This window comes from Apus apus, chromosome Z (assembly GCF_020740795.1).
Source record: "Apus apus isolate bApuApu2 chromosome Z, bApuApu2.pri.cur, whole genome shotgun sequence".
NCBI classification, from domain to species: domain Eukaryota; kingdom Metazoa; phylum Chordata; class Aves; order Apodiformes; family Apodidae; genus Apus; species Apus apus.
The window spans coordinates 44,109,792-44,134,952 of record NC_067312.1 but is presented as its reverse complement, the minus strand read 5'-3'; the positions used below and the strand labels follow the sequence as shown (position 1 = coordinate 44,134,952).

General features: G+C 39.3%; 1 protein-coding gene across 1 annotated transcript in view; it reads left to right on the top strand.

Moving 5' to 3' along the window:
* Positions 1-995: 995 nt before the first annotated feature.
* SYK (spleen associated tyrosine kinase) overlaps positions 996-25,161 on the top strand; it is a 52,742-nt gene continuing 28,576 nt past the window's right edge. Inside the window, exons 1-3 of the mRNA XM_051642581.1 lie at positions 996-1,024; positions 17,583-18,040; positions 19,462-19,622. Of these exons, the coding sequence (XP_051498541.1) occupies positions 17,627-18,040; positions 19,462-19,622 (575 nt within the window). The 5' untranslated portion in view covers positions 996-1,024; positions 17,583-17,626. The remainder of the gene's footprint in view (positions 1,025-17,582; positions 18,041-19,461; positions 19,623-25,161) is intronic.

Here is a 25,161-nt window from a genome sequence, read left to right as displayed (position 1 = left end):
CAGACTTCACCTTCCACTAGCACTGCTCAGCACTCTTCCTTTGATGCAGCCCAGAATGTGATTGGCCATCTGGGTTGCGAGTGCACAATATTTGCTCATCTCCAGCTTTTTGTCCACCAGTAGCCCCAAGTCTCTTTCTGCAGTGCTGCTCTCTATTGCATCATCCTCCAGCTTGTATTGATAGCAAGGATGTTCCTACACAAGTGCAGGACCTTGTTGAATGTCATGAGGTTCACACAGGCCCACTTCCCTAGCTTGTCTAAGTCCTGCACAATATGGGAGGGTGTGTGTGTTGTGTGATTTGTAACAGGAAGGGAGGTCCACCTATTGCTCCAAACAGAAACCCTTTTAAGAATCCATTGCTCACCAAACTACTCTCAAATACCAAAAGACAGAGAACTTCAGTGTTCACCAAAAGTTTGCATACTCTTTCTCCTTAAGAGAAGCCCACATTTGAAACACTGATCCTCCATCCCAGGAGTGGTGTGAGCAGCGGCATCTCCATCTTACAAAGCCAGCGGCCCGTGAGGAAGCGCCGCTACCACAGGGATCCAAACCTCTAGGTACGAAGAAGACCTGCATGATGAGGTCGCAGGCCAGCAGCATTCCGCGGCACCAAAGGGAACCACAACGGCGTCCCGAGAAGCCACATGCCCCAGGGTCCGGAGGAGACGGACATTTCCTCGGCCTGGGAGAAGAGACGTCGGAGGGGTCGAGAGGCCGTTCCGTGCCGGCATGGCCGCACGCCCTTCCCCGCCGCCCAGAAGAGGAGGGCCGGGGGCACGGCGGCTGCGCCCGCGGGGGAGGATGGAGTGCGCGCCGACACCCTTCTGAGGAAGTGGCCGCGGCTACGAGAGAAAACGAGGAAGCGGGTACATCAGCGACGCTGAAGAGCGTGTCCAGCGCAGCTCCCAGCCGTACCTCGACCCTACCCGGTCCGGCACGGCTCGGCGGAGCAACCCTTCCAAGGGCTGCCTCCCAGCCGTCAGCAGCAGCAGAAGACGCCGGGCGGCGGTGAGCCGCGGTGAGTAGCTGCGCTGGGCTGTCAACAGCGGGGTCCCGCTGGCGGATCGCCCCCGCCATCGCCCTTTCGCTCCAGCGCTGCTCCAGGCGGTATCGGGCAGGGCCAGGTGGGGCGGGAGACGCTGGCCGCCGAGTTCCGCAGGGTCCGCGGGTGTTGGGGAGTGCGGGAGGACCTGCAGGAACGGGAGCCGGCCTGCCCCACTAGGTCACTGGCAGCCGGTACGGGCAGCCGAGGGAAGGGGGAAGCGGCACTGGGCGGCGGGAGCGGCGGCGGGAGCGGCGGCAGTGGTGTTGGGAGGGAGCGGGGCGGCCGCCCACAGTCCACCAGCTTGAGGGCAAGCGTGAAACCTTCCTGTATTCAGTATTTCTGCAAATAAATACCACGAGGTCAGCGCGAACTTAAATTTAAAAAAAAAAAAAAAAAGTAGATTTCGTTATCTCTTGGTACATATTGGGGTGGTAAATTTTAAACAAAAACAAAGTATAAGCAACAGTAGGGCTTTTGTCTGAGTAGTGCATAATACGTCAAAAATTTGATGCTTGACAAAATGTCTTTTATAATGTGTTTCTTTCTTGTCAAACTTGCCTATTTTGTTTCCAAGAAAACAATTGTAGTGAATCACTAGCAGTGCTGAAAGTAACTGAATACTGCGAGCCTGATGACAGAGTCATTGTGCTTTGTTTCATGTATTCTCTCAGCATAATTAAATTTTCTTCTTTAGCACTGTACTGCATAAACTTTGTGTTGGTCAGATTAGTTTGAAGTATTATTTTGGAAAAAGATGAGCAATATTTTTTTGAGATGACACTGACTACAGTAGAAGAGTGGCAAATGTCATCCCAGTCTGGCAAAATTAAATGATATGTTATTAAGAACTTCAATTTTAAAACAAAAATATTCCTCTTAAGGAAATTAGGTGATCTTTATTTATTTATCTATTTATTTATTTAATGTTCTTTTCTGTTAGGCTTCTCTCATGTTTTTTTATCCACAGGAGCTTAAAAGTGCTGAACCTTTGGGTTGAATCTGCAGTCTAATCCATGGGCACTGCCATCCGGTGCAGAGCTAGTATCAGCATGTGAAGCTGTGTATTTTTACAGGCTTGGAGGCCATAAACTGTAGTCCACATAGAGGAACTGTAACTTTTTTTTTTTTGCCACCCCTTGCATTGAATGATAAACACGCAAATAAGGAAGTTTGAATGTTCTTTACATTCTGTCAGTTATCCTGTGGGGGAGAAAGATTATAGTGTTGTGAAAACAAAATAATTTAAACTGAAGTGTATGGAATCATTTAGGATGAAATGGCTGAAATAGATAAATGTTAAATAATTGCTCCAGTTTTCACAGTCACTTGAAACAACTGCAAAATGCCAAGCAAAATGTAACTTAAGTGATCTGGATTTGCTTCTGTTAAAAAATATTAACATTCTGTCACAAATGTGAATGGTGGTGTGATTCTGATACAAGAGGAGAATTCTATCTGAAAATGCAGGAACAAAAAACCTGGAATTTATTTTTAGAAGCAGCTGTCGGCTCATGTTGAGCACAAAAGAGAACTTTACAGACTGATGGCAAATGACTGTAAGCACCTTTGAAGATACTGATGACCAAAAAAAAAAAAAAAAAATTTAGGGGCATTTCCTTAGTCTGCCATGCTTCCTTTTGGATCTGTTGTGCCAGAGGCTTTAGAAGTGGGACAAAGTCACTTCTGAAATGTATGTTGTGTTCCAAGGTCATGGTCTCACAATCATAACTATTTGTTTGCAAGTTAGACTTCTTTTTTTCCTTCCTGATGATTTTCCAATACGCAGTATTTAGCAGAAAGCAATGAGTTGTCATTGCTAGTTAGAATAATGTGACTGTAAGAAATTGTGTTTTCATCAAAACACACTGAGGATACTAGGTAGTGTCTTCCGTTTTCCAGCTTTATAGACATTTGAATCAGTGCCTCGAGATCTATTTTGTGCATATTAGGCAGGCAATGCCAGAATGTGCGTTCAGTTGCATGCGTTTAGTTATAGGATAACACAGCTGGGAGAGTGAAACTTGTCTGGTTTTCTATCATAATTGCAAAGAATGCAACACTTATCTTTAAATGTGAATAATAGTTTTACTTGAAGGCAAATGTGTTTAAGTGAGGTACTCCACTGGGTTGAAAGTAATTGTACCATTCAAGGTGCCTGCTTAAAAGCTGAACATGAGCATGAGTAGTAAGGTTCGGTCATAAGAATCATAACTTCTCACCTTGCAAGGATTTTCAGGATCAGCTTTTTAATTTAACCATTTTATTACAGGAAAGCAGTTTCACAATCCAACTTCACAGTAGTTTTGCTTGTATTTGACAAAAAACAAAAGTCTTGGGAGAGGAGGTGATGTTACCTCACTTTATGTCTCAGCTGCCATTTCTGGAAACACATTTACAGGGAAACATTCCTATATTCACACTGTTTTACAGAGAAATATCAATTTCTGCAGTTTAATTTAAGCCCTTTGATTATTCCTGTGAGAAAAAGAAGCCCTGGGCTTTGCAGGATCATTCTCTTTTCTTGTATGTAGTGGAGGATAGTACAGTACACAATTATTAGTATGTATTTTGGGCATAGTAAAAATAATCAGTTCATAAAATTATTGGTTAATATTTGCATTTTCCTCATTTGAATTAAAGTTTCAGCAGCAAGGTTACATAGATGATGTTGTTGAGCTTTTAATTGCATGACACAGGGTAATGTGGAGGCATACAATTAAGCAGAAGCAGACCTTTTGACACTGACTTCTGCATTCCTTGTTAGGGTGGCAGGGAACCATCAGCATTGCAATTGCAAGCAATGTAAAGAAGCCTGTATGCTCTTGCATCAAAATAAACAATTCCAGGAGTTACTGTAGGAAAGGATTAATTGATAAATATTTATACTGTTTGACACAAAATATCGCCTGCCTCAAAGAAATACAATAAAATATTGTCATTTGTCTTTACATTCCAGAGTTAAAATTAGGTAACTTCCTCTCTTTGTACATACAATGACTAAATGGCTGGTTCTTTAAATGTAGTTGTAAAAAGGGAAGAAAGGAAAAAAAGAAAAAAATTTCGACTCAAAAGGATCCTCACGTTCCAAGGAGACTTCACAATATGCAAAATGCTGCAAGCCTTACCTTTGTGCGAGGTACCAGAGCGACTAATAAAAAATGAACAAGTGTTAGAACCTAAATAGCCCGTGTACAGGACAATGACACAGATTAGTTTGCACAGATTCACTATCACTGAGTTTGTAACTAGCTGATGGTGGAATGCATTAGTTTGACCATCTAGGACTACCTTGTCATTTCTCCAGCTTTGTCCTATTTTGCTTTGGGATACTGTTCTTCAGAAGAGATATGGAATGCCAGATGTTCTGAATGGGTAATATGTCCAACAATATATCTTCTTTTCAAATTGCAAGGTAGCAACACAAGGAATCTTTCAGTCCTGTATTCAGTAGAGGTAAGATGTGAGGTGCTAAAAGCTTTTGTAAAGAACTAGGACTTGTGGCACTGTACTATGCAAATTCAACCGTGGAAATCCATGAGGCAACTTCTTGGTGAGGATGGAAATGAAATTAAAAAGAATCACAATTGTTGTTGGAGGTAGCTAGTGAAAACACAGGCAGGAGATGTTAGAGTAGAATATGAAAGAAGGAAAAACAAAGAAAATGGGCATATGATTGCCTAAATATTTTAACATCATTAAAGTGAAAAAAATTGGAGGCTTTTTTTTAATAAATACTTGAAAATTTTTATCTTACGCAACAGATTCAGTAAAATGACCCCTACCTTCTTGGATAGTCTTTCTCTATGTTTTGGATGTGTGGGTTGTGTTGTGGTGGCTTTTTTGTTTGTTTTTGTTTGTTGGTTTGGTTTGGTTTTTTGTGTGTTTTGTTTTGGGTTTTTTGTTTGTTTTGTTTTGCTTTTTTGTTTCGGTTGGTTGTTTTTGTTTGTTGGCTGGGTTTTTTTTTCCCATTCGAATAAAATAATTAAGTAAGTGGAAAGAGAAAAGGAATACCACAAAATTTTGAGACCACAGCTTCTAGAACAAGTAGAAGCCAGTGTACTGTCTCTTAGCTAAAACCAATGTAACTGAGAGTGTTCGTGGGATGGTAAAATCTTAAAATGTGTGACACTGCTGACCACTGAGTTTGTAGTTCTGCTTTTAAAATTCCTAGTGCTGATTTCAATATTGGCTCTACCAATTTCACAGGAATTAAACCCAGTTTAAAACAATATCTTAATGTTTTTTAGAAATTGGTTTTCTTTATTTTTTTTAGGGTTGCCTGAAAAGTTGATTTCTTATCTAGATTGGAAAACTGAGGTTAGAAATCAACTATAACAAGAATTCTCTCTTTCATGCCCCAGTTCTTTTAAACTAGGTTACAGGAGAACTTAAATTGAAAAATACTTTTTGTCTTTTTGCTTGGAGAGAGCATAAAGGAAGCTAGTAAGTATACTAGTATAAGTATACTACCTAAGTATACTAAGTAGTTGTTTATGGTTAAGCTCCTACTCTGGGAAACTCGGTCCCAGTTTCTTAACTTCAGTCAAGCAAACAAGTTCACTCTATGCAAAAAACAAAACTAGCTTTTTGGCAAGTTAAAAATTTCCAAATATCTATAATACAGGATATGTAAGTAAAGGAAGCAGCAATCTAGTAATCTTTGACATACAGTGTTACATTTTAATGCTGCATTTCAAGTAATACATATGAATTTCACAGTATTTTGCTCAAAAGTTATTAAAGCAAGCAGGATTTTTAAGGAAGGATTATTTTTGTAGGTCAGATAATGGGATTAGGAATCATTTGAATAAGTGGACCATCATACAAGTTTCTGAAAATGATGATTTGTTTAAAATGAGTATCATGGGGAAGAGTGCTGCTATGAACAGTTCCAATCATCCATAGAGCATGACACCCAAGAATCAAAATGGGTATTGAAGGAGTCTTAGAGTGACTGTTCTGTCCTTAATCATCATGTACAGTTGGTAAGATATCTCATGCTCTATCAGATGAGCTGAAAAACTGTGTGACAATCTTAATCCAGTTTACGTGACAAAGGTCTTGTCTGCAGAAACCTCTATGCACAGAAGCATAGGAAAAAATCCAGTAAGGGAAGAGTGAACTCAAACCCACTGGAGCCTGCTTACTGTGAAGGATGCAGAGCTATGTTCACTGGGAAGCAGTGGTGTATTGAGGGAATGATGTTGCTAGTGTGAAATCCAGTTGCCTCTTACTCACAAGGGACAATTTTCAACAACTGGAGGCAGCTTTTTGGTACATTGCCGTACCTATATAGGTAGATACATAACTATAGGAACAGGTAACACTGGGCCAGTTAGCAATGTAACCATTGATGCTGTACAGAGAATAGCACAACATTCTATACCTCTGTGGGTTTGAACTCTTAGTGAGATGAGTGCCTGTATACCAGAATCATGCTGTATCTTACTATGTTCTTCTACCAGGACCTTTCCAAAGAATAAAATGATCTGGTGCAGTTTTTTGTAGACTCTAGAGAGCAGCACTGAGAAGTCTTGATTAGTTTTGTAGAAAATTGACTACTGTAGGAGAATGAAGTTACTTTTGTTCCTGCAATAGTTTCTCTACTTCATATAAAGCAGGATACTGCAGACTGCTGCACATGATAGACAACCTTGGTCTGAGAGAGGCACCTGCCTAGTTTTGCCACGCTTCACTCACAATGAGGCCAGACCATTGAGGCATCTATTCAGCAACAAGTTTTGGTGATCCTAGAGATAGAACAATACATTTCAGAAAAATGAACTAAGTAACTTGGGATTCAAATGGTTTTGGTTTGTCAATCAGTTAATTGCAGTAAGCTGTTGCTAATAATTATGGCTGAGAAACAGATTGTTACCTGCATTTATACCCTGTAGTCCTCTCTCCAGGAAACTAAGTAGAGACAGATAAAGCTGCACAAAGAGGGGGAAATGTCAGCCTGTGACAACAAAACAAGTAGTTAAAAAAACGTTAAAATGAAGATGCTTATTGAAACCAGAAAGCAAATATACCTTTTGAGTCTGCCCACTAGTAAAACCAGAGTGGTATTTATCCCAAATTTTAACAAAATACGTGGGATTTTGTTTTAGTCCTGTGGTGGCTTTTAGACTTTGAGACTGCTGGGATGTCTTTTGTGTTCAAGGTGGAGGTATTATTTTTCTTCCATCTTCTGTTTGATAGCAACAACTTCCTTCTAGACTGATCATGCTTTAGTTCTGAGAGATGTCTTGTTTACCAGAGATTTTGCTAAAAATCACAAAAGGAATGAGAAACAAAGGTATGGCTTGTGCCTGCATCCACACTTGGGGCCTGATCCTTCTGAATGAACCTAGTCTTTCTCAATATTCAAGGTAATAAAGATCCACAGTATCACCAGGTCTTTGCTCAGGGCTGCAGTTTTCTCTTATTGTGTGTATTTGGAAATTGGTCAGTTATTCCAGGTTTTGTCTTCTTGGAAAATGAGGAGAATTTTGGCTCAGCTTTGTTCTTGGTACAATATTCTGGTAGATCTGCTTTGTCTGGCAACTTCTTTCTGAGTTACGAAAAACAATTGACGGTAGTGAACTTTAGGAAGAAAAAAAGCAAGTATTTTTTTGACAGTTTAGTCGTAGTTTGATGTGTCTTGGTTTTACTGTGCCATCTTGTCTGTAACAGTTTAGTCATTACTGTGTCTGTAAAAAATCTCCTGTAAAAATAAGAATACATTCCACTTGCAAGCAAGCTATGCTGACATACTTAATGTCACTCTACCTTTGAACCTGAAAATAACCAGGCCATAAGGTAGGCAGTTCCATCTATCTTCTTGCAAGTAGGCTGATAATATTTTGTTTTACTCTCCACATATTTTCACTCATTTTATAAACAAGTTCATTTACAGCTCGCTCTGTGCAGCCACAGGAGGTACGTAAAGCCTCTGTGGTATATAAGCGAGTTTTACTCTTTAATGTATTTGAATGCCCTTTAATGCCTCTAAAAAGGCACTAAACTTGAAACAAAACCAGAGAGGAACTTTATATATTATGTAACTCAGCTCAGTAGTTCCTGGAGTAGAGGTAGTTTAAGATTCTCTAAGACTTTTGTAACTGCATCCTAACCCAGGTTTGCTCAGCAGGCAGTTTTTTGTTCTAATGTGTCCAGAAACCTGAGGACTTACATGAACTAGAGCAAACATTGTTTTCTCTTAAGCTGAGAAAGGTGCTAGCAAGGCCACTAAATTTCAGAATTCCACAATCCCACAGATCACTGATGGTGTTAATAAATCCAGGATGTGAACTCCGCAGCAGAAGTCTTCTGGCCGAAAAGCTACCACATTGCCTATTTGTTTCCAGAAATATTTTAATTAGGCTACAGTTCTGTCTCAGTGTTTAAAAACCCTAGCAGGACCACTGAAGTTATTCTAAAACCATAGCAAGAAATCAGAAATATGTGGAAGGAAGAAAATGTTTCTGAAAATTAACTGCTGCAAAGTAAAATACAGAACTCGGCACCCAAGACAGATATGCCTGATAAAAGTACTAAGAAGAGAGACCAATGTTGAAGAAATAACAAAAGTGAAATTTGCTTTAAAATGAACAGATATGCTTTGTGTATCTGACAGCATTGCCCTGGAATGTGTGTGGAACAACAGGAAAGCCTTTGCAGATGAAAGAAGGCATGTTCTAGAGTCTGAAGTGCAGGAGAAAAAACGGTGCAGCATAATGCTTAGATTGCCAGTGAAAGGATGCAGAAGTCAGAGATAGGCGTTTGATTGCATGAGGAAAACATCTCATGGAGAAGCTGGAAAGAACACATGGAGAAGGAGACCCAAACGTCAGTGATGGAAAGGTTTCTGTGGGCTGTAAGCTGGTTAGAGATGCAGTAGATGGAGGTTGAGATGTACTGCTTTAGTCATTAATACACAGCCAGGGCACTTCCTGAGGAAGATCAGCTTAGTGGAAGGAACGTGTTGGTGATCCCATGTATGTCAGTTTTCCCTTTGAGACAGTACTACACACATCTCTTTGAGTATGATGAGTCTGATATTCTTCAGACATGTCATTGTCTACAGAAGTTATAAAAATCATAAGTGTTACCAGTTGAATTAAGTAAAGTTTCAGGGTTTTTTTAGTAAGTCAGAAAGTTCACCCCATTGTCCCAATCAAACTCTAGTTTCATTGAATGACTTGAGAAAATGGTATTCTGCTTAATTTCCTTCCCTAAACACTTAAACATTTATTGTGTTCTTCTTTTATTTCTGCATAATTTTGTCATAAAAATTACTCTCTTAAGGTTTGGATAAAAATGAAATATTCATGTCTATGAATGAAGGTAAAGAAGATATTTAAAGGTAATCTAACAAATACAATAAAGACCACCATTCAGCTGCCTAGACAGACTGGAAGGCAATTTCAAACATGAAGAAATGAGAACAGAACAATTGTTAAAATCATTTTAGTTGTGACAATACTATTAAAATGTTAATATCTGCTTTAAATGTGAGGCAGTAAGAATGGATTTTTATAATACCTTGAAGGTATTTATGTCAAAATTCACATGAGTTTGGAGGATACCATTAAGATTATGCTAAACCCTGGAAGTACAAAAATATTTTATATACTATGTAAAGTGACCATCAATCATATTTTCTAGTTCTATTTATGCTTAATTCCTTTCAGCTTTTAGATGTGTTGCATAAGGTGGAGATGTGGAAAAGAATCTTAGAATGAAAAATGTTAGTGCTGTTCACAGGGGCACACAGCCGTATGCCAGTAACCCTAATTAAACAAGAATTTTAGAAAAAAATGCATTTTTCTAATTTATTTATTTTTTTCTGTGTATGATCACAAAACTATTGAAGTTACAGGATGGGTGCTTAGCACCCTGTGCTAGAAAAAATTGCTTCATTCTGTGTTGTCTAGTGAGCCTTTCTTAGGTCTTTCTGCATGCAAAAGATACTTGCTTTAGACTTTAAGCTATTGTGAAAGACAAGGGAAGGGGGAAAAAAAAAGAGCTTATTCACAACACTGTTTTGGTACTACATGGCTTTTGATCTTCTGTCACGCTTCAGTCCTCAGCTGTCCCTAAGTCTCCTTCCAAGTATCTGGTCTTTGTAGAAAGATTCACAGTCCTGTTTATAATTTTTTTTTATGTTACAGTGGAGATTGGTACCTCACTAGCACAGTTCTCATTGCTATGCAAACCTTCCAATAAAACAATTCTTCTATCTTTACCCTTGCATAAGTGTAAGAGATGAAAGAGAAGCAAGCTAAGGTTTTGTAAGAGAAGCAACAGTATTGTCAGCACAGGTTATTCCTAATGCATTTCAGGGGACTTTTTCTTTGTTTTGCTCCTCTGTTTTGTAAGAATGTTCTGCTTCTCTGTCCGCATAAAATGTGTAAGATACTAAAGTCTTGCATTATGTCTGGAGCACTGATGAGGAAGCTACCTGGGTGGAAGTGTCTACCTTATTTTCGTATCTATTTGCATAGGCTGTTGAGTTTTTTTTCTTTTATGTAAGATAACCATAATATTTGCTTGCAGTTTCAGCTTCCTTAAAAGTCAGATTTAATGTCCATGGGGAGAGTTACAGTTTAGACACTCTTTTACTGTTATGCTCAAATGCATCTCTCAGGTAACCAGCTGCACTTCCTTCAGCCTTCTTAAGGGTAAAGCCTTAGATTCAGCCCTTTGGGGACTTAATCTCCATCTTACAGCCTCACATTTGTAACTGTGCTGACTTGACAAGCTCAACGTTATTTGTCCCATGGAGGAATTCATAGGAAAAGTATAAATTCAAGTATATTTTCTTCTCTGTTACTGATTCTAGAAGGGTATTGAACTCCCAAAAGGAAGGCAAGAGTTTGAAAGTCCAATCAAAGAGAACAGCCATCTTAAATTCAGAAATTCTTCCAAATTAGTCCAGAAGTTTTTAACTATTACCTAGATTCCTGTGTGTATATTTGGCTCCTTGCTTGTCCATGGGACACTACATCAGTCCAAACATTTCCTAATGCTGCCACACACTGAGTATTCTTCATGTATTAGACAAGATGGAGAAACCTTCCCTGAAATCCATAAACATCAGTTTAAAATAGTTATAAATAAATTCCTTGTGAAACCTAAGAGATCATAAAGATCCTGCTGCTGTTCTTTGAGTGATAATTGATAAATCTTCTTCATATTTTTAAATTAAAAAAAAAAATCTTATTAATTTGAACTTTGAACTTCTCCTTTTTACATTCTGTAGTATTAAGGGATAGTCCCTTATCACTGCCACTACTGTTTCACCTAAACTGCAGAGGAATTTTTTTTCCTCTTTGTTTTAGGAACTATAAACTGGTAAAAATAAACAAAATTTCTAAGGCATTGGGTGTAGTACAGAAACATCCTTTAAAAAAAAAAAATTTTTTTTTTCCTTGACTTTTTTTTTTTTTAATAGAACATTTGCCTGTACTCTAGGTTTTAGAAATAGGCATGCAGCATGCCCAAGAGTTTCTGTCCTCTTGGATACCATCAGATAAATTTCCCAATCAGCCAGGTGAATGGAGGAATCCAAAGATGGCCATTACATTGTTGTCATTACAATGTGATGTAAATATTTCAAATTTAGGGCATAAGCAGCATGACTAAACATACAAAGTGTTAAACTTTGTCTCTCACATTTTGGCCCGGGTGAGATGCACACACAACATCTTGATAGGAGCTGAAATGGCTGTAGTTATGTTTGTTGTTGTCTTTTGAGAGGTCAGTCTGTAGGTATAGTAATCAAAATCAAAGGAAGTAGTCTTGAGCCTGGAACAGCCTCTTTTACTGCTTTTTCGTTCAAAGCATTAGTCAAAGCTTCTATGAGGCAAACTTTAATCTCCTTAAAGAGGTGTATTTTGTACCAAAAATGCATTATTGGGTCTTCATGTCAAAATTAAAGAAGTCCTTATGATGCCTTAGCTTAGAGCATCCAGCACCTTAGAGAAGACATGTGACTTGTTTTCTTGTGCCTGAAGGTTACCAAAGAATAATGACTTCTTAAACAAACATTCTGGGCAGTTACAGAATCTCATAAGCAATTTGATTCTGCAACTATGCAAGTAACTGAAGCTGAGTCCTTGTCTGTGCTGGAATGAAATCTCTTCTGAAACTGAAGATAGTGGCGTGTGTATTGCCCGTGACTGCTGCTCACAGAGTCAACAGGTATCCAAGCTGTCTAAATACAGACCGAGCACAGACACCTAATATTTACCACTCAAGACCCCACCATATCTACTGTTTCCTCATAGTGTGTTAAATACTGTGATTTGGGCCTAACCAATAACGAAGAACCAGCCACATGGCTGCTCACTCACCCCTCTCCCACCCACACACACACTGTGGGAAGGGTGGGACGAAGGCCAACTATCGAAAGTCATGGGTTGAGACAAAGACAAAGGAGGGTTTCTCACTCATCAATAATGGTCATGGGGAAAACAGACTCAACTTGGGGTAAAAATACCAATTTAATTTATCACTTAACATAATTTATTGCACATACACCACAAAGAGCAGTGCTTACATACGTTACCCCACCCCTCCCTTCTTCCCGGGCCCAAATCACTTTGTTCCTGATTTCTGTCCCTCCTTCTCCCCAGTGGCACAGGGGGACAGGGGATGGGGTTTAGAGTCAGTTCACAGGCTGGTGGTTCCTGCCACTCCTTCCTCCTCAAGAGGATTTGTTACAGTCCTTCCCTGCTTCTCAACAGGATACCTCCCACAGAAGAGAGTCCTTCACAAACCTCTCCATCACGAGTCCTTCCCACGAGGTGCAGTCTCAGGAGCAGACTTCTGCAGCATGGGCTTCACACAGAGACACAGGCTGCTTTGGGAACAAGACACCTCTCCTTTCTCAGGGTCCTCCCTGGCTGCAGCTCCAGGTCCATGGCCTGCAGGTCGAAATTTGCCCCTCCAGGCACCTTCAGATGGTGCTCCACCATGTTCCTCCATGAGTACAGGAAATGAGGAAACTTCCTTGTTTGGTATGGTCCGTAGATTATTACCCACTATTGATCTTCCATGTTGGAGGAGAGCAAGCTGAGACTTGCAGTCTAAGAACAATCAAAGAGACTTCAGAGCACTGGGACGGGTGGTGAGGGATTCTGGGACACAGGTTATCTTTCCTTCTCTTCTTCCAGTTGCAGGCAATGACACTGAAATGAACAGACAAACACAGTCTGTTAATACATGGCTTTGTAGCTGGTGTCACTGCAACAATTTTGGCTTTTTTGACAATGGGGTGGCCTATACAGCACCAGGCTTGCTGGCACCTCATGGGAAACATCTTTCTCAAAGAGGGTCTTTGCGCCAGAGGTTGCTGGGGCTAGTCTGATTGACAGGGCTTTAGGTTTGAAAGGTGAGGGGGATGTAAGTGGACATGCTAGTGTGGCCTCTGGTTGTAGTAGTCCAGCATTTGTGAGGTAGTGTGCTACCAGTTTTAAGAATCAGAAGACCTACCACCCCTCAAGAGTGAAAACTAAGTGCTCCCTCTCTGAAATGCTTAGACATCAATGCACACAATGTAGACAATAAACAGAAGGAGTTGAAGATCTGTGTTAAGTCACAGGGCTATGATATAATTGCAGTTATTGAGACATGGTGGGACAGCTCCCCTGACTAGAATGTTGTCATGGATGGCTATCTATAACATCTTTTTAAGCAAGATCAGGAAGTGTGGACTAGAAGAGTGGACAGTGAGATGGACTGAGAACTTGCTAAACAATACAGCCCAGAGGGTGATGATCAGTGATCACTTGACAAAGGATGAGGAAAAGGCTGAGGTGCTAAATGCTTTCTTTGTCTCAGTCTTTAGCAGTCAAATGGGTTATTCTATAGACACCCAGTCCCCTGGAAAATGGGAGTGATTCTGTGATTCTGTAATGGTGCAGAGTCCAGCTGGAGACATGTAACTATTGGAGTTACCCAGGGATCAGTGCTGGGTCCAGTCCTGTTCAACATCTTTATCGACAACCTGGGTGAGAGGAGAGTGTATCCTCAGAAAGTTTGCTGATGATATGGAACTTGAAGGATTGGCTGATTCTTCAAAAGGCTGTGTGGCCATTAAGCAAGATTTGGACAGACTGGAGGGCTGGGCAAAGAGGAACCTAATGAGGTTCAACAAGGGTAAGTGTAGAGTCCTGCACCTGGGGAGGAGTAACATGCATCAGTACAGATTAGGAGCTGACCTGCTAGAAAGCAGCTCCATGGAAAAGGACCTTGGAGTCCTGTTAGACACCAAGTTATCCGTGGAACAGCAATGTGCCCTATTTGCCAAAAAGGCCAGTGGTATCCTGGAGTCCATTAAGAAGAGTGTGTCCAGCAGACTGAGGGAGGTTCTTCTCGCCCTCTACTCTGGCCTAGTGAGACCACATCTGGAGCATTGTGTCCACTTTTGGGCTCCCCAGTTCAAGAGGGACAGAGATTTACTTGAAAGAGTCCAATGGAGGGCTACGAGGATGATTAAGAGACTGGAACACCTGCCTTATGAGGAAAGATTGAGAGACCTGGCTGTTTAGTCTAGAGAAAAAAAGACCGAGAGGGGATCTTATTAATGTCTATAAATATGTGAAGGGTGGATGTCAAGAAGGAGGGGCCAATCTCTTTTCAGTCATGTCCTGTGATAGGACAAGAGGCAATGGATGGAAGCTAGAGCACAGGAAGTTCCACCCCAACATGAGGAGAAACTTCTTTTCTGTGAGGTGATGGAGCACTGGAACAGGCTGCCCAGGGAGGTTGTGGAGTCTCTTTCTCTGGAGATATTCAAAACCCACCTGGATGGAGTCCTGAGTAATGTGCTGTAGCCAATCCTGCTTTACTGGGGAAGTTGGACTAGATGATCTCTAGAGGTCCCTTCTAACTCTGACAATTCTGTGATTCTGTGGTTCTCAGAACTGAGACATTTAAATGGGAAAGTAGAGGGAAATTTCATTAATAGAAAAGCCAAAAAGATTAACATGAGCATGGTACATGATCTTAAACCAGTAACCTTTGCAAACTGCAAGAGTATTGACATGCTGCACAGTTCTGTTTTGTAGGGCTGCAGTAGTTTTGCAGCTCTGATGTCTCCTTCTTTGGGAAAGTGGGAGAAGACCAAAAAGATCTCTTCAATATGTGGTCAGTCTTCACTGTGTCCTATCTAGTTTTGTATATTCTGTGAACGTTGTTCATTTTACTTCTTTGTTCCCTTCCCTGCTTCGCATACTTGCAGGGCAGCACAGGTATTTCTTTACTGTTGCTTGACCCAACAGCAAGAGGCAGCACATCAGCTGTGGTCCGCTGATGGGCCATGTCTGAACTAAGCAGTAGGCACACCACAGCTCTGCCTGCTGCAGAGCTGCCAGGGAAGATTTCAGCCAGAAGCACCACGTGCTAAAAGGCCCTAGGTTAAGTTTTCCGTTACTCAGTTGCAACTTTGCACTATGGACCTTTCCTTCTTACATGGGTCTCCCATGAAGTCCTGTCCACTTGTGGTCATTTAAACTCAGTTGCATGCTTTGATCAGCTGAAAGTTGAGAGGTCTGTTAAACCCTTTAACATGCAACTTGAATTATTTAGTGCTGCATGGTTTCCTGCCATTTATTTAACTGTGAAGGGCACATTGTTTTTATTGCACAGCCATAGAAACAGGAAATGAACTTCTGGTCTTTTTGTGCACTTTTAGGCAAGGTGATGGAATGTGGGGAAAAAACAGCTGCAGTAACCTGAATAAAGCACAGGTAGCAGTATTTTGTAGGTTAATGCTCATGGGTTATAGATACTTAGTATCTATACAGTTTATATATTTATGAAAAAAAGAATACAAGGTATACAGTGATCTTGTAAATACAAAGAAACAAGTGTTTTTCCTTTGCTATACTTCCAGTGTTGCCAAGTTAGCCTAAAATCTGCATAGTACACGGTGGATAACAAAAGCTGTCACCTATTTTGTGTGCTTGGAAGTATCAGACTGTATCAAGCTATGCTTCAATATCAGGCTATCTCAACTGAACTTAAAATACAAGGAAATAAAAACTTTGGCAATGAAGTTGTGAGATATTTCCTAAGGAAAAGTTTAGTCTAACACACACAATAATATAAACATAAGCATATACTGCTATTTTATTCATCATTTCATGTGTTCTCTGACAGTAATTTTTCAGATGACGAAGTTATTTTACAGATGCCCGGGTGTTTTGGTTTTTTTTCTTTCTAGACTGAAAGGTGTTGGGCTGTTCCTAAATGGAGTTCCTTCCTTCTTATGCCCCATTAACTGTAGATATAATAGTATGTTGCTAGTCCTGATTAAACAGTGATGAGATTAGGGAAACATTTGTGGAAGGGATATGAAAAACTCTCAATTCTGCAGGAAGCAATGAATGGCTTGACTGGTGAACTTGTGATTACATAAGTAACTGCAGTTGTGGACCACTTCATCTGACAAAAAAGAGTTTGCAAACACTCGTGCAAGCCGAATACAGGTCTTGTTGGTGTCAATAGATTTACTTTCTATCCACTTAAATGTTATAAGCTTATTCTTCCCAGTATCCATTAGACAGTCATTTAAATGTCACTAATACGAATAATAAACCAAATTCTTACGTGTCTCTTCACTAACTTGAAAGAGGTAGCTAATTCCAGCACAGTATTTAGTAGTCCATGCAGTGTAAGTTTGCCATGGGGTTTGATGAAAAGAAATTTCTCTGCTGACAGTGTAGGTTAGAGTCTGAGATAACTCAGGGAAGACAGGACACAAGAACAGTATCCCTGTAGATGTAGTTCCGTAGAGTTCTTATGCATATTTTTTTAATATATATTAACAGATAAGAATACCTCTTATATGGATGTTATATATTAAATATATAGAAGATGTAATTTTTATAGTTAAGAATAAAGTAATTGAAGCTGTTCATGTTATATTCACTGCTCTTCAGAGATGCTGAACTTGATGATCTTCTCTGTCTTTATTGGTACTATACCTTCATATTATTTAAATATAAGCTGTTTGAAGTGAAACTGTTCAAAAATATATCACTTTTTTCCCATTAACATTTTTTTTGGTAAATCTCTGTGGAAAGGAATTTTAACTATTTTAAACAGGACTTCTGTCCATACTCAGCCTGCATACTGGCATAAACTTCTATTAGAAGCAAAATTATAATGGTACAGAACAGGAATGAAACAGTTATTTCCTTCTATTGGGAAACACCAGAAGGCTAGTATGAAGGGTTGCATTGAGGCATTCAGACAAGTGAAAATCTCAGGACCTTCACATAGCTAGGCAAAGGAGCAGAGACGGAAAGAGTTAAAACAAATGTGAAGTTATAGGAATCTTGTATTACTATATTGCAGGGAAAAACTTAATATTGGAATATAGAAAGACAGATTTCAACAAGATAAAAATAAAAATGTGATCTTCATCCTGAAATCTTTTTTAAAATGCATTACCAACATCCCACATGTGAACTACCATGTTACTGTTTATCCTCTTTTTATTTCAACTGATACTCATGTCTCTGTCTTTGTTTTTCAGATATAGAATACTAAGTTTGCTACTTGGAGAAAAAGCAAACAAACATGGCTTCCAACACAGTGAACCTTGCTAACCATTTGCCATACTTCTTTGGAAATATTACACGTGAAGAAGCTGAGGAGTATCTGATGCAAGGAGGACTGAGTGATGGTCTATACTTGCTCCGTCAAAGCCGGAATTACCTGGGAGGCTTTGCCTTATCCTTGGCCCATGGAAGGAAGGTTCATCATTATACAATTGAGAGGGAGCTGAGTGGCTCATATGCTATTGCAGGAGGCAAGTCCCATGCCAGTCCTGCTGAACTCATTAACTATCACTCAGAGGAAGCAGATGGTCTTGTCTGTCTACTGAGGAAACCTTTCAACAGACCACCAGGTGTTGAACCCAAAACAGGACCCTTTGAAGATTTAAAAGAGAACCTCATAAGAGAGTATGTCAAACAAACTTGGAATTTGCAGGTAAATCCAGCCTGATTTTGCCATTAAGTGGTCTTTGATTCCAAAGAAAAAGAAATCGCCCTGTTTGTTTCCAGCTGTTGCTGCTGCTGTGTAGTGGAGTCCTAGCTCTTTGAGTTTTGAGCAATGGGGTTTTTTCCCCAATACATGCAGTAACTTGGCTGTAAGTTTAGTTTTACAGAAATTAGGCAAAACTTCGGACTTTGATGGTGTCTTAGACTAGCACAGCATTAATCTACCACCATACTAACCTGCATCATCAGACATCCCCATGCACCAAAGTTTTGTATCTGTAATGAAGAGGACACAGAAGTAGTTTATTTGATTTCTTTTGATTTTGAATTTTTAGGTACTGATGTGCAAGCAGGCATAATAACATTGTTTTACCTCCTTGCCCTCTTAGCTGGCCTTGTTTCTATGATGCTTATTTAGAGTATGTCTAAAACAGAACTTGGTTTCTTAACTGCAGAGCACTACATATACGTCTTCAGTACTGCATGCGTCAAGCAGGAATGATCCATACTGAGGAAGGCAGGCTGGATTTTTTGCTTAGAATGACTGTGAAGAAGCTAGTCTTAGCATGGAAACACTAGTGTAAGAGACTGAACTAGGAATATTATTCTACCTTGGGATTCTGTGAGTTGCCATTGTGAACTCCTGGAGTTGTGCTTGGTATGAGGTGATAACTCAGTGTTCTGCTCTGTAAAATATGTGAAGCAGTGCCCAAACTGGAAAAGCTAAAACTTATACTATAGTTACTACAAGTGCTGAAGCTTACAGTTTCTTCTGATGAGTCTGAGCCCAATATAGAAGGAAGCTGATGAGCTCAAGTTGAAAACTGATGGAGCTAGAGGGTTTTGACCTCAACTCTGGGCCGAATTCAAAAGTGACAAGTTATAGATGGGTTTAGAAGTGTCTAAATTATACGAGAAATATTAACATAGTTCACTCTAAAACTGACACTGTCCTGCCTGCTTTTCAGTAATTTGCATTGATGTCTTCAACATAGACATACTGCAACCATTCAAAGCATGCTCAGTTTATTTAAGTAAACTGCCATAGGGTGTGTAATATGGAGGCATGTTACGGCATCTCAGAGTGACACTTAAGTGTATTTATTTGTGTCTTATTAGCATAAAAATATGTTCAATTGAAATACTGATGTATTAAGGACTTAATTAAGCCATTATTTGTCCTTTTGTTTCTCAGAGGTAGAGGAAGAATCCCAGCTTTGTGATGTTTAAATGACCATACACTAGTTTCTGTTTTACTATTTTCATAGTAACCAGATCTTTTCTTCACATACAACAAATATGTGCAGATTTTGGATATCCCAAAAGCAACTCAATACTGGAAGTCTACCTGTCATGTTTTTATTGCAGAAGACAGTTTGACTGTCTTGCTGTGTTTTTACCACTCTCTAGGGGTATGCTCTTGAACAGGCTATCATTAGTCAAAAGCCTCAGCTGGAGAAGTTGATTGCCACTACTGCCCATGAGAAGATGCCATGGTTCCATGGGAGGATCTCTCGAGAAGATTCAGAACACCGTATCCTCATTGGATCAAGGAACAATGGAAAATTTCTGTGAGTTCTTTATTGTGTGGTATTGCTTTTCCCCACTAGTGTTACTACACAGTTCCCTTGAATGAATCTCAAATGAGAGTATGCCCTAAAAGATGGGTCATTCAGAGTCTAGCATGATATACATGATATAAAAATTCCTTTACTAAGCAGATGTCTCTGAGATTAAGTTTTCACTTAACAACAGAGGGGAAACCTTAGCAAAAGCATGGATAATTGTTTTTTAATCAAGTACTAGGTATGTTTCAAAAGGGAGCATTGGAGAAACTCAATACCAAGAAAAGTTAATTGAACTTTGTTTCATAACTGATAACCAGTGCTAAGTGGCAGTGGTAGGTTTACCTTGTCCTGCCAAGCTGCTGTTACACTGCCCCTCTGCAGCAGAAGAGGAAAACGGAAGAGGATGGAAAAGTTAATTGGTCAATATGAAGACAAGGAGATCATCTACCATGGACAAAACAGATGCCACTTGGGCAAAAGTAATGTATTTATTATCAATTCATTTGAGTTGGAAAGTAAGAAACTAAGACAAAAATATAAAAAAACACCTTCCCCTCACACACCCCCAGTTTTCACAGACTCAGCTTCACTGCTTCACACCAAACTCTTATCCATACCAAGTAGCAGGAGGGAGGATGGGTGAGGGACTTGCGGTCAATCTGTAACAGCTTCTCTTTGCCACTCCCTCCTCATGCTGTTCCCTCTGTCATGTGGACTCTACAAAGGAAATATCCTTCTGGAAACATGCGCCTACTTGGAGGGCTTCAGTGTGGACACTGGTTCCAACATGGCCCTGGGGCTGCAGGGAACTCTATGCTCCAGTGCCTAGAATGTCTCCTCCCTGCCTCCTACTTTGTCCTTGGTATTTGACTGCTGCTTCTGTTCTGTGTTGGGTAGTTTTTTCCCACTACTGCTACCTAACAGGCATTTTTCTGCCCTTTGCTAATGATATGACCCTCCCAGGGCACTGCTTTGCCCTGCTGCCAAAATCTGGCCACCTGGACCCAGTATGCTGAATTACCAAGGTGGTAAAAATACAAAGAACCTGCCTATGTTAACAGCTATTGGGATCCATAACTGTCAGTTTTGCCAGGACAGCTTTGATTTGCAGTTCAGCAACCGAAAGGCATTATTTTTTCCTTGGTAATGCTATTTTGTGTTTGCTGCTTTCTGTGTTTACTTGAACTCATGGTCTTTGTTTCCTGAGTGCAAATCTGTCATTTAGGATAGTGACTAATAGCCTTCACCTCGTGAGAATTAGAGACAGTCAAAATCTTCTAATTAAAAAGTTTTGCTTTTGGAAAATCCTCATTGGAAAAAAATCAGTATTTTCACTGAGCCATTTTTTCCCTCTCACATATATAAGTGCTTATATAAGGTTAGAAATGAAGCTTAAGGTTACAGCTAAGAAGAATCACTTAGAGCTGTATAATTCCTGAGAGAAATTTCATTGCCTACCTACGTAGTCTCCTTCAGCACTCAACTATCTTTGACTTCTTAAAAGTTACTCCAAAGTGAAACCCCAGGAGTGATTGCAGTATTTATATGCTTCTTCAGTACCAACTCTTTCAATTAGGTGATTTGCTGCACTTGAGCCACACTTTCGTATTTTTCCATGTTTCAGTCTTAATTGCCAGGAACCAGTAACTCCTCTAAATCTTTATTTGCAGGAGTTAATTCCTATCAGGTCTTAACCTGATACTTAGAGTGTACTGACATATTATTATTGAAATCTCTTTCCTTCAGTCAGTCCTTGAGTTTTTTCTATTTCACAGTTACCCTCACCCAAGTCACCATTTGTCTTCACATTTTCAGCCTCATACTCCCTGTTCCTTGGGATCCCATCTAAAAGGTCATTGGCCTAGTTGCTTCTGTTGCTGTTGTAACAAAAAAATGTTTAGAATTTTTTATAAATTTTGTTAAATTGTTATAAGTTCATGGCACCAAAGATTTCCCTTGTGACGGATTAATCTTCCTATAGCATGGGTGAGGTTTCATCGCTTTAATGAATGTTGTTGCTGTTGTAGATTGCCATTACAGCATTATCATACCTCCTGTCCTTTTAATTGCTCTGTGACTTCTTTAGTGTCTTTTCCTACTTTTTAAACATAGGGGCAGTAAACTGAAATAAATCAGAAACCCTTTCTTTTAATGACCCATTTTTTTCTAAAAACTTACTGCTTTCTGTCTTAACATTTTACCAAATCAATTTTATGTCAGCTGAGTCATGGTGTTGATCATCTATTAAAACTTGAAATTTTTCCAGTTTACCTCTTGCATACATTGGTTTCTGTGTGGTCAAAATGCTTCTCTTTGGGGGAAAAAAAGGAAGTTAATTTTTCTTCAAAGAAGTGAAACCCTGAGCTGTAATTTCTTAACCACAGGGATGGGCTTGAGTGAGGCAGTGTTATTTTTTAGCAGACTTGATATTTTCAGTATCTATTGTAGACCCTTGTGTCTTTTTAATTTTCTATAAGCCTCCCTGCAGATTTAAATAGAATTAATTCTGAAGCTGAAGGGAGATAAGCAATATTCAGAAATACTGTTAAACTTAAAAATGCAACTTTAAAGAAATTATGAGTGGACATTTCATAATTAACAGTTTAGTCTCTATAAACTTTTATATGTGTTCACAGCCATATATAGTTCACATAAAATGTGAACAGCTGTGTAAAAGGAAAGCTAACAATAATTGTAGTATCCTAAGAATATCCTCAGTATACAACAAGATATACTAAAGAGGACAAAACTAGTTTAGACTAGTCTAAACTGTCCCTTATATGTCACAAAGTTAACACTGCTAACACCATTTCAGAATAACAAGTTTTGAAGTGCAGTTGTCTGTGAGAATTTTGTTATCTTTGACCAAAAATATGTATTTCCTATACCTGTAGCAGTCTGTTTACTTTAACCTTATTATCTTTCTGTAGGAATTTACCACTACAGGAGTGCATACTGAGCCAGGTGATTTATCTGACCTTGTAGAGTATTCTTCATAAAAATCTATCAGTATTATGTTTGCATCTATAAATGGAACTGAACATTTTTCACATCAGACAAGATGAAAGCAATCCTACTAAACGTTACCTTAATTCAATGGTATTAATTAATTATTAAATTCACCTTAAAAATGCCAAGCAGGTGCTATGCTTAGGTGATCCTAAAAAATTTCCATGATAAATGGCAAACCACAGACAATGGCCATGTTTCTGGAGATGCTCTATTCCCCTCCATAGCAGCCTGGATGATACCCACAGCTCTTTGGGAGAGCAGTCTTCTGATCTTCAGTGAGGTGCATGGTTAGGTGCCAATTGCAGACAACTGCAGCAGGTTTGTAGCTTCTTAAGGCTAGCTGTGTGCTGTGTGTTTCAGCAGAAGAGTGGATAAAAGATGTAAAGAGAAGATGTGAACCCTGTACGGAGAAGATCCTCTATTACAGGTGGAGTTACACAGCAAAGCTAATTGTTAGGGTTTTGGTGAAGCACAGTATATTTTGCTGGCCAAACAATACCAGGAAAATAGGCTACAGTGATGAAATCCTTCTTGCAAAGGTGTTTCATCACTGTGCAGCACACCACAATGGCCTTATCAGGACATGAAGTTTTAGGTTCCATTGTAGGTAGCAATAGTGTGTGACTGAGCTAGCTCTGAAATCTGCAGTGTGCTGACATTTCTGAAACAGCTTTGAATGTGTTACTGAACAGGGGAGAAGAAATTATGTCAATGAGGACTGCAGTCAATCAGTTTTTTTCCTTTGTATGATCCTTTTACAGGTGGCACCAAGTTCGTTCTTTATTGCCCTGCAACTTGGAACATGTGCAGTGTGCTGTAGATATTTGAAGTGACAATGAATAATCTTTTTAATAGCATTCCAAGATTGATGGCCATAAGGGCAGACAAACAGGGAATAGTTGGAGCGTGATCAGCGATGGGGAGTGTCAATATCTCTGGCATCAGGGAAGATGTTATTGCTGAGAAGGGAAAGCAAAGTCAAGAACAAACACTCCCTTGGATTCAGGAGTGGGAATAATTTCACAGCATTCCTAAAGCAAGCATTTCCTTCATTTTTCTCTGCTATAGAATCCTGTGACTTCTGTTTTTTCTGCACAGACAATGAGGCATGTAATAGCAGAATGTTTTTTTACCCTCAGAAATTTTTTCATTTAGAAAGCAAGGAATCATTTGACTTTTCACTTGGATGCAGAAAAAGTGGGACATGGTTCTTTTTTCTTCTGAGCAAAAATAGAGACTTGACCAAAGGAGAGAACTGATAGCTATTTCAGTCTGCAATGATATGCCAAAGAGTTATTGGTTGCTATTTGGGTTACATTCATGAAAACATTAAAAAGTACTCAAACATAGATTGCATGAAAGTTAAAATCAGTAACTAAACCTTCTTTGCATTGTGTTACATAACAATTTGAGTTTCTCAGTTTCTTCTAAAATTTTTGTAATAAAATGTATGTCATAGAGAATCTATATACCTTGGTGCATCTCTAATATGTCTATGAATTTAAATTTACTTTCAGTGAAGTGGTTCATGTTTCTGATTAATCTAAGCAGATGAAAGGAAGATATCATTTATTTAGAGGTATTTATTATCTTTATGTTTTCTGTAGGTCTGTAATTCTTTGCAATAGCATGAAATGGAAGAACAAGTGATATTTCACTGCTGGCTTCCTTCTTTGCAAAAATGTTTGTTGTTTTTATTTAAATACGGCTGTTTAAAATTAAGATTTTTGTTTGTTTATTTTCATTTTGTACTGAAGAACAGTAAATATTGTGTGTAATTTCAGAGCACAGTAAAAGAGATCATGCATTTGGAATGTAGGAATTTTTGTCTTAACAGTCTGAAAATTGTTGCTTTTCAAAGAAAGTTCTGTTTATGAAGAGAGAATCCAAACCTGATGTGATGACCCTGAGTAGTTCATGCAGCACCATCAAAAAGGTGTGAAAACCTTGATTTCCATATAAAGAAGTTTCAGTTCATAGCCTTTCATTTTGAGCAGCCTTGCTTTTTGATTCAATTTTTTATGGTAACTCTTCAGGTAATGGCTACTGTGTACCTAGCTGAATTTCTGAATTCTTAACTTAACCTAGACAGCCATTATCAGTCTACAAAAACAAAAAGAAGTTGTGAAACATGGCCTGTGACAATCCTTGTCACCACTGACAGTAAAAATTTTTTGTTTGAGTGGTAGAGGCTGTAAGAATGCTTTTCGGACGGATATGGATTCTGGCTGCCAAAACTAAGATTTAGGCCACCGTTTGGTTGTTGCTTCAATGTTCTTGATTCTACTACTGCTCAGAAATGTTTTGGAAGATAGTAGTACCTCCTGTTGCTGTGTTTTGTAGGGATCCAAATTGTGCTGGAGTTGACTGGCTACATTTTAAAAAACACCAGGACCATAACCCCAAGAGAACAGGGCTTCTTCCGGACACTGGTCAAACATAAGTGTTAGAATGGAGATTTTTTTGTATGTACAGTGAAAGAACTGTCAGAAGTTGTCATGACTGTGAACTGCAGGTGTCTTCAGAGTTT